General features: G+C 39.5%; 1 protein-coding gene across 2 annotated transcripts in view; it reads left to right on the plus strand.

The window, feature by feature from the left end:
- Positions 1–10,299, plus strand: part of TET2 (tet methylcytosine dioxygenase 2) — an 85,395-nt gene extending 75,096 nt beyond the window's left edge. For both annotated transcript variants that reach the window (XM_048846668.2, XM_048846670.2), the window contains 2 exons: positions 1,322–1,682; positions 5,594–10,299. In XM_048846668.2, the coding sequence (XP_048702625.1) occupies positions 1,322–1,682; positions 5,594–6,990 (1,758 nt within the window). In that variant the 3' untranslated portion in view covers positions 6,991–10,299. The remainder of the gene's footprint in view (positions 1–1,321; positions 1,683–5,593) is intronic.
- The last annotated feature ends 4,467 nt before the right edge of the window (positions 10,300–14,766 follow it).

Genomic DNA, 14,766 nt, shown 5'->3' on the forward strand with positions numbered 1-14,766 from the left:
AACTTTATTTCATATTATATTCTAACCAAAGCATTTTGATCTGGAAAGATTTTTTTTCCCCTCAGATTTATTTTGCAGAAAATTCAAAATGTTCATGTTTAATTTCAAATCAGAATAAAAACAAATGTCAAAATCCTCTCAAACATAATTTCTGTTCTTTGGCCAGTACTAAATAAAACCCTTGCTCTTGTCCCACAAAACTCTGCTTCTCTCCAAAATTCGACACTGAAAGAAATAGCTGAGCAAGACTAGCTGGCTTCATTGAATAGGAGAGTTTATGACTTACTTCTATCTACTGCATGCTGTCAGTGAAAATATGCAAAAAAATCGAGACTAGCTTGCTGTAATTTGAAGTAAGTGCATCAGTGCCTGTAAGCAGGTGCTATTCCCACCATGGTCTGAGCAGAACATCCAAGTATTTTACAAAGTCTAAACGTACTCCCTTCCTGGGGCTTGACTTTCTTCAAAACAACATTAACAAAATATACACTTCCGCCTGAGGTTTCTCCCCAAGACTGGCTGGTTTTCCTGCAGATCTTTCTGTCTTGCAGTTTCTCATTCCTTTTGAGAGATACCCCCATCATCTCTTATATCCTGGATGGAGTTCACAAGATCTGCCTACTGCTATGTCTCTGCAGCAGTTCCTTGAATCTGTATCTGGCATTCAAACATCTAACGTGTGGTTGACTCAGTGAAGGAGCCTGCATCCAGTACAAGGCCCTAGAGTCTGCCATACTGTTACGCTGCCCTTGGAATTTTAGGGTGGTCTTTGAAAGTATATGTCATGTCATGGGATTTTTTTTATACTAAACAGCATTGCCAATATGTAGCTAGCTATCGTGTCACACCCTAAGAAAAAATCTTGCTGGCTGTAGAGTTCCAGGGAGCCTAGCATTTCAGTTCCCTGACCATGGAATCATTGGCCAAAGAATTCACTTAATTTTTTGGGAACACATGGCTATTCTGCTTACTTCCAGGCGGAATATGGAATGTGAGGAAAATAGGCATTTTATATAAAGTGTCCCTTAATATTGCCAAGGTGGGGGGCGGGAGAGAGAGAGAGTTGGATGCTGAATCTAGAAGCAAAAAAAAAAAAAAAATTAAAAGCTTACCAAAATTTTCTACACACACAAAAAAAGGGGGGCGGGGGGTTTGCATTCAGTTGATCCCCCACATTGGATGCTCTATTTGGCATTACATCTGTTACGTCATGAGCCTTGCAATCTGATGTTACTGGCCAACTACTTGCCATTATAGAGTTATCTGAGTTGACAGCGTAATGCAAATTTTTGATAGTTTTTCTACCATACCTTTCGGACAGGTGTGCACACTAACCAGAGAAGACAATCGTGAAACTGGCCAAATGCCAGAAGATGAGCAGCTGCATGTACTCCCATTATACAAAGTCTCTGATGTGGATGAGTTTGGAAGTACTGAAGGCCAGGAACAGAAAAAGAAGAATGGCAGCATCCAAGTCCTCAGCTCGTTTAGGCGCAAAGTAAGGATGCTGGCAGAGCCTGTTAAGACATGCAGGCAAAAGAAGTTAGAAGCCAAGAAGGCAGCAGCAGAAAAGCTTTCCTCATTGGAGAATAGCTCTAGCAAAACTGAAAAAGATAAGTCTGCAGCAGCACGCCATAAACAAGCCAGCTCGGAGGCTGCAGGTCATGCAAAACAGTTAGCAGGTAAATGCAAGAATCTTCTATTAGTCAGTATACTTGTTAATAACAGTAATTAACCATAGAAGTGAAGGCAGTTTATAAAAAGTCTTGAGAAAACCATGAGGTACGGAAAGAGGGGTGAGAGGCAGACCATTTGAAAGTCTCTAGTAAACATAAAAGGGGGATAAAAACCAAGGGTGATATCATTGTAGGGGTCTATTATAGATAGGCTTGGCAGAATTTGATTTTTTTTTTCTAATTTTGACTATTAATTTTTGTTTAAGATTTTTTTGTTTTAACAGTTTTTGGAAATTAATGGGGGTTAGGATTAGGGTGTCCAGACGTCCTGATAAAATTGGGACTGTCCCGATTTTTAGTTCTTTGTCCCATGTCCTGACGGTCGGGACGCCATTTGTCCCGATATTGCGGCTTTGGCCGCTCCGGCTGGTTTTTTTTGTTTTTGCTTCCCCCATGTGTCCCGATGTTTTGTCCGTTTCATCTGGTCACCCTAGTTAGGGTTGGGGCTGGGGTTTGGGCAGAACTGACAGCGGGCCTGGAGGGGGCTCTCAGCACAGACATCGGGGCTGCAGGGGGTTCTCTATATGACCAAAGGGCCCAAGACACTGGGGAGCAAGGTGTGACGGAGGCTGCAGTCCTGACCTGGCAGAACAGAGACCCCCAGCCAGGACTGCAATGAGGTGGACAAGCCCCCAGCCATGGCGCACTGACGAACATTTCCTGCCCGAGGATGGCTCGAACACTCCTGGATGGTGGGTGAGTGAGCGAGCGAGCAAGGCCATGACTACGGAGCTGCAGATGGCTCGCTGCACTGCCACAGGGCTGGTGACATCCCATCCCTGCAGGCACAAGCAGGGGAGACTGCAGTCCCACTGTTACAGATCAATATTTTTTTCCATCCATTTCAATGTTTCAAGTGAAATCAATGTTTACCAACATAAATTGATTTATATTGAATCCTGCCAAGCCTAACTATAGGCCACCAAGTCAGGAGGAGGAGGTGGATGAGGCATTCCTAGAACAAATAAAGGAACTCTCCAAAACATAAGGCCTGGTAGTAATGGGGGACTTTTAACAACAGAAATCTGAGTAGTTAAAGTAACACAGCAAACCAGAAAATGAAATGTATTGGGATAACTTTTGGTTTCAGAAGTTGGAGGAACTAACCAAGGGCACAGCCATTTTAGACTTCGTTCTGACTAACAGTGAGGAATTGGTTGTGAATCTGAAGGTTGAAGACAATTTGAGTGAAAATTAAATGATAGATTTTATGATTCTACGGAAACTTAAGAGCAGCAGAATAAGGACAATGGACACCAGAAAAGCTGAATTTAACAAACTCAGAGAACTGGGAAATAAGGGCCTATAGAAAGAAAATCTAAGGAAAAAAGACCCGGCAGTTTCTCTGAGAGACAATATTAAAAGTGCAACAGCAAACTACCCTGATGTAAAGGAGAGATAGGAAGAATAGTAAAAGGCCAACATGTCTATTAGGAGCTTTATAATGATCTGAAAATAAAAAAGGAATCCTTCAAAAAATGGAAACATAGATGAATTACTAACAAGGAGTACAAAAGAATAGCATGAGCATGTACAGCCAAATAAGAAAGGCTAAGGCACAATGTGAGTTATATCTAGCAAGGAACATGAAAGGCAATAAGAAGAGCATCTATAAATATATTAGCAATATGAGAGAGACAAAGGAAAGTGTAGGTCTTCTAATTAAAGGAAGGCTAATAACAGAAGACATCCAGAAGGCTGAGATGTTTAATGCCTATTTTGCTTCCATCTTCACTAAAAAAGTAAATTGTGACCAGAAATTTAACTCAATTAATATTAATACGGGGAAAGAAATGCAAGATGGAATAGGGAAAGAACGGGTTAAAGAATATTTAGGTAAGTTAGATATATTCAAGTCAGCCTGGCCTGATGAAATTCATCCTAACGGTACTTAAGGAACTAGCTGAAGCAATCTCTGAACCATTAACAGTTATCTTTGAGAACCTATGGAGGTTGGATGAGGTCCAAGAGGACTGGAGAAGGGCAAACATAGTACCTATCTTTAAAAGGGATAACAAAGAGGACCTGAGGAATTATAGACCAGTCAGTGTAACTGATACCAGGAAAGATACTAGAACAAATTATTAAACAATCAGTTTGTAAGTACCTAGAGGATAATACGGTGATAAGTAATAGGCAACATGGATTTGTCAAGAACAAATCATATCATACCAACCTAATTTCCTTCTTTGACAAGGCAACTGGCTAAGTGGATGGAGGGAAGCAGTAGACATGATACCTTGATTTTAGTAAGGCTTTTGACACAGTCCCACGTGATATTCTCATAACCAAACTAAGGAAATGTGATCTAGGTTAGACTACTATACAGCGGATGCAGAATTGGTTGAAATACCATATTCAGAGTAATTATCAGTAGTTTGCTGTCAAACTGGAGGGGGACATACCTAGTGGGGTCCCACAGGGGTCTGTCCTGGGTCCAGTACTTGTCAATATTTTAATTAATGACTTGGATAATGGAGTGGAGAATATGCTTATAAAATGTACGGATGACACCAAGCAGGGAGAGGTTGGTAGCACTTGGAGGACAGGATTAGAATTCAGAACAGCCTTGACAAACAGGAGAAATAGTGTGAAATCAACAGGATGAAATTCAGTTAAGACAAGGGCAAAGTACTTCACTTAGGAAAGAAAAATCAAATGTACAACTACAAAATGGGGAAAAACTGGCTAGGCAATAGTATTGCTGAAAAGGATCTGGAGGTTATACTGGATCACAAATTGAGTATGAGTCAACAGTGTGATGCAGTTGCGAAACAGGCTAATATTCTGGGCTGTATTAACAGGAGTGTCCTGTGTAAGACATACAAAGTAATTATCCTGCTCTACTCAGCACTGGTGAGGCCTCAGCTGGAATGCTGCATCCAGTTCTGGGTGCCACACTTTCAGAAAGATGTAGACAAATTGGAGACAGTCCAGAGAAGAGCAAAAAAAAAACCTGTGAGGAAAGGGTAAAAAGACTAAGCATATTCAGCATTGAGAGAAGATGACTGAGGATGGATCTGATAACAATCTTCAAATACGTTAAGGGTTGTAAAAAAGAAGATTGTGATCAATTGTTCTCCATGTCTACTGACTGTAGGACAAGAAGTTCTCTGTTTAATCTGCAGCAAGTGAGTTTTATGTGAGGTGGTAGGAAAATCTTTCTAACTATAAGGGTAGTTAAGTTCTGGAATAAGTTACCAAAAAAGGTTATGGAATCCTCATCATCGGAGGTTTTCAAGAACAGGTTGGACAAACACATGTCAGGGATGGTCTAGATATACTTAGTCCTGTCTCCTGAGGTCCCTTCCAGCCCTATATTTCGCTGATTCTCTGGCCCATAGAATTGATAGGTATTTAGGTGTCTAGAGATGCAGATAGGTACCTAACGCCCTCTGTGTTAACTCTACATCAGTGGGAGTTAGGCACTTATCTGCAACACTACGCACCATAAATACCTTTTAAAATCTGGCAGGTTCCTTTTAGAGGCTGCTTTGAAAATTTAGCCCTTAGATTTTATGCATTTGACTCTTCTTTAGGACAGGTCACACTATGAATTTTGTTCCAAGTTTTCACATATCACCTTGCCAGAAACTTGGAAAAGTAGAAGTGTTTAGTCAACTGTAAGAGCAACTGTTGCATCCGATGAAAGCTCACGAAAGCTTATGCTCAAATAAATTGGTTCGTCTCTGACGTGCCACAGGTACTCCTTTCCTTTCTGGGAGAGGAACTGTGTTTTTGATTTGCGTGAAAGGGATCTTTCTGTTAATCTGTGAGAAATTTAATGGAAATTGCTTTGATATTTTCCTCTAGAGTCAATGTAAGATGTGGTTTTTTTTTTCTTTTCACGTCTGCAGATCTTTTACGTCTTTCAGGACCAGCCATGCTACAACAGCAGCAACAGCGTGCGCTCGCTAACAGCCCTCAGTCACACTCTGTCAACTCTTACTCTGGTTCAGGTCCTGCCAATCTTTACATGAGGCTCCCTAATCCAGCCAATGCTCATCCAAGCTCTTCGTACACTTCAGATCTCTATGGAGGGTCCAACCCCATGAACCTTTACAGAACCTCATCACAGCCTTCAGGGTCTTATTTGAATTCTTCCAATCCTATGAACCCTTATTCAGGATCATTAAGTCACAATAACCAATATCCACCTTACCAATGCAATGGAAACATGCCTATGGACAACCTCCCCTCTTACTTGGGTTCCTACCCTTCACAACCTCAACACTTGGACTTATATAGGTGTCAGAGTCAAGACCCTTTGTCTAAACTAAGTCTGCCACCCATTCATACACTATACCAGCATAGACTTGGGAATAACCAGAGTTTTGGTCCCAAGTACTTGAATTATGGAAACCAAAATATGCAGGTAGACTCCTTCAATAATTGCACCAATAGACCAAATGTACACCACGCAGGGTCTTTTTCCCCTTACTCCACCCTTGAGGCTGACAGCCACTTTATGGATGTTGCCTCAAGATTAAAATCTAATTTTAGTAATCCAAGTGTGGACTATACTTCCATGAATAAAAATGGTGAACATCCCCTACATCCACCTTCACATCTAGCACATGATTACCACTCAGCTTCAAGTATATTCAGTGGTCCTCCTCATTCACTACATCTCCAAAATAAGGATAGTGAAATGACTTCACACACAGCTAATGGGTTGTCTAATATGCTTCCAGGTCTTAACCACGATAGGACTACTCCCCAACATGGTTTAAATAAAACTGATAGTCTGAATGCAGAAAAAGCAGAGGATCCCGATGATGTCTGGTCAGATAGCGAGCACAGCTTTCTGGATGCAGATATTGGAGGAGTGGCAGTTGCCCCATCTCATGGGTCAATTCTCATTGAATGTGCAAAACGTGAGCTCCATGCAACGACCCCCTTGAAAAATCCCAACAGGAACCATCCCACCAGGATATCACTTGTCTTCTATCAACATAAGAGTATGAATGAGCCAAAACACGGTCTGGCTCTGTGGGAGGCAAAGATGGCTGAGAAGGCAAGAGAAAAAGAAGAGGAGTGTGAAAAATATGGTCCTGATTACGTGCCTCAAAAATCTTATGGCAAAAAATCAAAGCGGGAGCCTACTGAATCACACGAACCCTCAGAACCAACATACGTGCGCTTTGTCAAGTCTCTTGCACAAAGGACTATGTCAGTCACCACAAACTCCACAGTAACTACATCTCCATATGCCTTTACACGGGTTACAGGGCCTTACAACAGATATATATAACTTCACACCTTTGTTGGTTACCTCATTTTAAAAAACAAGTTGTCAATAGAATAGTTCTCATTTAGGTTGCAGGGAGGGGTGGGCAGGGAAAGAAACAGTATTTTCATTAGACTTGTCAGTGGAAAAACCTCGGCACACCAGCAAAAAGAGGTAATCTTACCACCGCACTTATTTTCCACTGACTTGTAAGTGGTCACAGATGGCATGTGGAAACAAGACCAAAGCATCCTATGCAAAAAAAAAAAAAAAAAAAAGTGTTTCACAATTTACATTAAAAAACACTGGCTCCATTATTGGAAGAGAGAATCTGCAAATGTAACTTTTTTCCTTAGTTTTGCACATCTGTGACCACTTTTAATAATATCGACTTTGCATAGTCATGGAACAGGAGCAAAAAATTAAAATACTGTAGTATTACAACAGAAGGAATCTTAAAATACCATCTGGTGCTGAATCTATGATGTACTGAAATACTGGAATTATGGCTTTTTAACATGCAGTTTTTACTGTAATCTTAATAGTCTCTTGATTTTATTTAACAAAATAGATACATATAGAACATAATGAATAGACAGCAAAACACTGAATTTGTTTGGATATTCTAAAACATGGTGCTATCTAAGAAAATGGTGTCTTTATTATAACCGTTGAACAGTTAATGCCTTTATAATAGTTTAAAATGTTAATGGTGTATTCAAATATCCTTGAACAACAGGGGGGACCTTTTCGTTCATGTTTGTATCAAATTTGCCTGTTACTAAAACACGCTTACTTTTTAACCTATGGGAATTAAAGACCTCTGGATTTTGCTCATCCAGTCAAGTCCTGGTTAAGGGACAATAATATATATAGAGAGAGATATTTTTTTTAAATAGTGTTTCAGAAGCACTTTGTCTACCTAAGCTTGGCAACTTGAACAGTGCTAAGGTACTAAGACGTTAAAAGAAAGAAAGAACGTTTACTTTGATTTTAAAATGCAAAGAATTTTTTTTTAAAAAGCTTTTAAATACTTTTGGCTTTAGCCATACATCTGCTGGTGGGCTACATATCCATTTTTAATAAGTCAGTTACAGTAGAAATGGGGTTTACTGGATACAAGAGGGAATACTTTAGTACACAACACATATTTTACTGGTGCTCATCTCTCACAGCTATATTGTAACAGTTTTTTACAATTATTATGACAAGTTTATTGCTCAAATGAGTACAGTTTTAAGGAGAGAATTTTATAGTAACCACAGGTAATAATTGGCAGCATGTGACAGATTCTACAACTAGTTAGCTAAGGTTTCTGCTATTTCTAAAAGATCTGTATGCTTCTTCAGATAATTGAATGGCAGATTGTTTTTGTGTTGATAATTATGTAAATTGTGGTGTATGTCATTTCTCAGTGCAAGTGTCCTCTTTTCCAGGAAGATTGAGCAGACTGATGCCTACATAAAATTAATGAAGAAGGGTTAGTTCTGTGTGATTCCATTGATTAAATGGAGGGGAAAAGGCAGCTGGCTTGCTGTGGTGGTTTTAAATCATTAATTTCTATAAAAAAAAGCAAAAGTTGTATAGTAAATTAAATTGTAAACAAAACCTTTTTTAATGCAATGCTTTAGTATTTTAGTACTGTAAAAATTTGTGTGTATATATATATATGTATACACACACACACACAGATATATATTTGGGTTTGAAGCTGAATTCACATCATGGTGCTACTCAGCCTGCTACAAATATATCATAATGTGAGCTAAAAATACATTAAAAGATTTGAGTGATGTTCCTACTTGTCATATACCTCAACACTAGTTTGGCAATAGGATATTGAACTGAGAGTGAAAGTTTATAATATTGTATACCACCTCCCCCACCTCCCCTAGCCTTTGAAAAAAATACCTTTTTTCTCAGTACTTGATATTTTAGCAAGTATAACTTGAACTTCAAGCTTTTTTTTTTTTTTTCCTAAAAATTCAGGGATATTTCAGCTCCTGTTCTCCTTATGCCAATATGTCACCTGTGTGTATGTAAGCTGTTGTAGGTTAATAAATATATTATTCTTGTGGGTTTTTTTTATTTTTTTCAGGGATTTAACTCTTCTCTTTTGAATCCCTCTTCTACTTTTACTTGTATATGTATTGATGTAACAAACTAATTTTGTAAATTTGTTAGCTCTTTTTATTGTAATGAAAGTGTTTAAAAGTTTTAGACTTGTTTTGCCTATTTCAAACAAAGAAAGTAGAATGCACTGAGCTAATTAAAGGGAAAATTGTAAGGCAGAGGTTTGGCAAGTGACCGTTTGCTAGAGTGTTTCAAATCGCTCTCTAAACAAGGCTTCTGGGATACTGTAATGAATAAAATAATTTTTTTAAAAAAGGTACAGTCTGCATGGGGGCTTCCCTAAACAAGCAAACCTCCATCACTTAGATATTTGTTGTGCAATATACTGTAAGATTGATCTAAACACATGTTGTCTAGCAGAATTACAAACTAACTCTATTCAATAAAAGGAGGCCTTTTGGTTTTATTGGTCAAATATTTATATTCTGGCAATTTTTGAAATTCTTAATATGTGGCTTTAACCACTATAAATACAAAATTTTTTAAAAAAAGTTTGTTTTCATTGAAACAGGAGTTTTAAGTTTTTAAAACCTTAACTATAATTTCCTTATGTATTAGGTTAATTAAATCATTAAATTTAATCTCTTGATTTTTTTTATTTGAATCATATCCATCATGCCATCCATAGTTGATGTTTGGTTAATATACCATTCACTGTCATTTGCCAAACTGCTGGCAAACAATAGCAGGAAGCTTAGTTGGGGATTCAATTATGTATTGTAAATACCTGAACTGTAATTTAGGTGTACAGAACCCTGCCTCAGAATGAATGAAAAAGCAGACATAAAATTGCGTGTATAGGATTATCAGGTTGACTATAGCCATACTTGAAGATGCTTCTGAGTGGTGTCAACTTTACTTGAATGAATTTTTCATCTTGATTGATGCACAGTGGTGTAAAGTTCACTTCTAAAGCTAGTGGTTAACTTGTGTAGGAAACTTTAGCAGTTTGACACTAAGATAATGAACTTCTGTGTGTGTTTTCCATGCTTATGTTCTACTTTTTTTTTTTTTAAACTTTAGTTTCACTCATTTTCATGAAATGTTTGGTAAGTCTATAAAAATCTGAGGATGGTTATAAATACTGTAAGTATTGTAATGTAATGAATGCAGGTTATTTTAAAGCTGTTTATTATTATATCATTCCTGATAACGCTGAGATGTGGGTGTTTTTAATAAAATTTATATTTATTTAATGCACTCTAAAGTCTGTCTTACAGAAACTTGTCTTTCATGATGAATAATTTTTACCAAGCACATACAGCCAACAAGAGAATGTATGCAATTCTGGTTTGCTCGGGTCAAGGAAGAGGTCAGTAAACTGAAAAGGATTTGAAGAAGCCAAAGAAAAATTATTTAAAAGTGTGACGGGTTGGGTCACAGAAACCCCCTTGGGACTGCCACCTGATGTGCTGAGACTACTTCTGAGCCCATTTTCCCTGCCAGCTTGGGACTTCAGTACCCTGTGTGGTTGTGTCAGACACACTAGCCTGCTACAAACCCACACCCAGGTCTGAACCACGTCCCCCAAAAGCTGCAGGCTTAACCGAAAACAGCTTAAGAAGTGCTCCTGTCTCCAACCCAGATACCCAGTTCCCAATGGGATCCAAACCCCAAATACATGCGTTTTACTCTGTATAAAGCTTATATAGGGTAAACTCATAAATTGTTTGTCCTCTATAACACTGATTGAGAGAGATACACAGCTGTTTGCTCCCCCAGGTATTAATACTTGCTCTGGGTTAATTAAATAAGTAAAAAGTGATTTTGTTAAATATAAAAAGTAGGATTTAAGTGGTTCCAAGTAATAACAGTCAGAACAAAGTAATTTACCAAGAAAAATAAAAACATGCAAGTCTAAGCCTAATACAGTAGGAAACTAAATGCAGGTAAATCTCACTCTCAGAGATGTTCCAGTAAGCTTCTTTTGCAGACTAGACTTCCTCCTAGACTGGGTCCAGCAATCACTGACACCCCAGTAGTTACTGTCCTTTGTTCCAGTTTCTTTCAGGTATCTCTTTGGAGCTGCTGAGGTTATCTTTTGAGCTAGCTGAAGACAAAATGGAGGGGCTTTCAGGACCTTTTATATCCTCTCTCTTGTGCAACATCACAGCCACAAGATGTGGTCTCTAGCCACCTAGGCAAGTCACATGTCTATGAATGATTCAGCTTTTTGCAGGCCGACGCCATTGTTTACATTGTTAGTTTGAACGTTCCCAGGAAAGCTCAGATGTGGATTGGCATCTTCCAAAGTCCATTGTCAGTTAAGTGTTTCTTGACGGGGCACTTACTGAGAATAGTCCTTTCTTAAGAAGCTGACCAAATGCTTCACTGAGGCTACTTAGAATCAAAGAAATATATAGCCAATATTCATAACTTCAAATACAAAAATGATACATGCATACAAATAGGATGAATATATTCAGTAGATCATAACCTCTGCAGAGAGATTTTACATGGCATATCTAGCATAAAACATATTCCAGTTATGTCATATTTACATTCATAAGCATATTGCTATAAAGCATTATGGGGTGCAATGTCACAAAAGGACTGCAGAAACTAGAGTTAAATGGGTATTGGAGAAACTAGAGTCAAATAGGTATTGCTTTGCTAAATGCAGCTAAGGGGAAAACATAACTATTAAATACTTAAAGTTTGAAGCCACAAAAGAAATATTATTTAGGGTGGGTTAAGAAGGATAGTCTAACTAATTACTCCTGATACAGTTGAGTACAAGAAAGTTTAGGCTGAACATGGGGAAAAATCTAATGGTCTAACTGTTTAAAATCTAAAATATTGCACTCTGAAACTGTCTGAATGTTCTGCAAGCTGCATGACTTCAGTCACTGAGAGGCTTGACAAACACAGTGGGCCAGAACTAGTGCAAATCAGCGTAGTTCCATTAACTTCACTAATACCGGCTTCACTAACACCTGTTTTGGAGCTAGCTAAGAAAATTTAAATGAGGGAATAATCCCACTGACTTTATTGGTACAAGAATATAATTATGGTCATACTGAGTCCGACCAATGGTCCATCTAGTCGAGTATCCTGTCTTCTGACAGTGGCCGGCACCAGATACTTCAGAAGGAATGAACAGGACAGTTTATCGAGTGATCCATCCATTATCCAGTCCCACCTCCTGGCAGTCAGAGGTTTAAGATACACCCAGAACATGGGGTTGCATCCCTGACAATATTGGCTAATAACCATTGATGGACCTATTCTCAATGAACTTATCTAATTCTTTTTAGAAACCAGTTATACCTCTGGCATCCCCTGGCAATGAGTTCCACAAATTGCACATTGTGTGAAGAAGTACTTCCTTGTGTTTGTTTTAAACCTGCTGCCTATTAATTTCATTGGGAGGCCCCTGGTCCTTGTATTACATGAAGGGGAAAATAATATTTCCTTATGCACTTTCTCCACACCATTCATGATTTTACAGAGTTCTATAATATACCCCTGTGACGGGATTCCTCGGGTGCAGCCTTGAACTGTGGGACTGCTGTGCCCTCTTAACTCTCCAGCCTGGGCTGTCTCTCACAATGCTTTTGCTAGTGACACGCAGCAAACCCCCCCAGGCCCTGTTATCACTCAGCACAACTGCATGTGGAGCCCCACACCCATCTAGATTGCATGAATGCTCTCAAAACCACTTATGAATCACACAGAGAAAGACACCAGCCAAATCCACCCAGTTCCCAGCCTTGTTCCTCAGGAATATACCATCTTGCACTGCTCAAGACCCTTTCTTGAGCAATGCAAGTTTATTAATTGGTTCACCACTTCATCAATGGAAAGTGGATATACTTTGTAAACCTGCGCAGATTAACCACACACTTCGGGCAAACTCACTGGTAAAAATAAACAGTAAAACAAGTTTATTGATTACAAAAGAGTGATAGGCAAAAAGGCAGAATGGTTACCAAATTTTTATATATATATATATAGAGAGAGAGAGAGAGAGACCTTATCACACTAGACCAGCGATTCTCAACTGTGTGTCACAACCCCATTTTAATGGGGTCACCAGGGCTGGCTTAGACTTGCTGGGCCCCTGAGCTGAAGCCAAAGCCCGAGCCCCACCGCCTGAGGCTGAAGTCAAAGCCTGAGGGTTTCAGCCCTGTGCATTGAGACTCAGGTTACAGGCCCCCTGCCTGGGGCTGAAGCCCTTCCTTGGGCTTCAGCTTTGACCCCTTCCATTTCTGCCCAGGGCAGTGCTGCTCAGGCGGGCTCAGGCTTCGGTCCCCCCTCCCGGGGTTATGTAGTAATTTTTGTCAGAAGGGGGGTATGGTGCAGTGAAGTTTGAGAACTCCTGTACTAGACAGTATTTAGATCAAGCAATGTTCTCACCCCACTGGATCTTACAGTCCTTAATATACAGGTTTCTCCCTTAAACCTGGGCAATCTCCTCTGTTGAAACCATCAGTCTTCTGAGTGCCCTTGTTGCTTGCAGCATAGGTGGGGGGAGGAGAAAAGGCCAAGCATGAGGCCCCTGTGTTCTGTTTTATACCCTTAGTTCATGTGCTTGGAGAACACAAGTCCAGGCATGTCTGGTGGGCATTGCTGAGTCACCACCTGGCAAGGTTGAGCAATTCCACTGGTGTGGCCTTGTGCAGGTGAGTCCTTGCGTTGTAGCTCCCTTGCTGGACAATGGCTGTTGGTAGTTTTTCAACACACACCCAGGTGTTGGTTATCCCCCCTGGATATTGTCTTTGGGGAGCTAATGTCTGGGCACTTCCCACACTCACAGCATTTTTACTGCTATTGTTACCCATGCGTACTGGATTCAAGCTAGCTTGGGTAGGCTAACCCATACACACTTTTTTGCTGTGTAGACATGCCATTAAGTTTGAAAAGCCACCTATCTCCTTACACGAGGCCCTGAATCAGCAAAACACTTAAACACAAACTTTGTCCCATTAAATTCTACTTGAAGAGGCTTTTTGTGTGTGTAAAATAAGGAAGGTGGTGTGATATTTCAGGCCTTAATGCCAAGTAGAATTGCTTTTTCCTCATATTCACGTAGATCAACATTGTTGAAATAATTTAGGGTGCCACACTTTATACTAATCCAAAGCTAAAGCACTTCTTTGCACTGAAAATGTTCTAAATTGCTCTAGATTTAGATTAAGCAGTGTCATAAATATAAAGGGAAGGGTAAACCCCTTTGAAATCCCTCCTGGCCAGGGGAAAGCTCCTCTCACCTGTAAAGGGTTAAGAAGCTAAAGGTAACCTCGCTGGCACCTGACCAAAATGACCAATGAGGAGACAAGATACTTTCAAAAGCTGGGAGGAGGGAGAGAAACAAAGGGTCTGTGTCTGTCTGGATGCTGCTCTTGCCAGGGACAGAACAGGAATGGAGTCTTAGAACTTTTAGTAAGTAATCTAGCTAGGTATGTGTTAGATTATGATTTCTTTAAATGGCTGAGAAAAGGATTGCGCTGAATAGAATAACTATTTCTGTCTGTGTATCTTTTTGTAACTTAAGGTTTTGCCTAGAGGGGTCCTCTATGTTTTTGAATCTAAATTACCCTGCAAGATATCTACCATCCTGATTTTACAGGGGGGATTTCTTTATTTCTATTTACTTCTATTTTTATTAAAAGTCTTCTTGTAAGAAAACTGAATGCTTTTTCATTGTTCTCAGATCCAAGGGTT

The sequence above is a fragment of the Caretta caretta genome, chromosome 4, assembly GCF_965140235.1.
Source record: "Caretta caretta isolate rCarCar2 chromosome 4, rCarCar1.hap1, whole genome shotgun sequence".
Taxonomy (NCBI): domain Eukaryota; kingdom Metazoa; phylum Chordata; order Testudines; family Cheloniidae; genus Caretta; species Caretta caretta.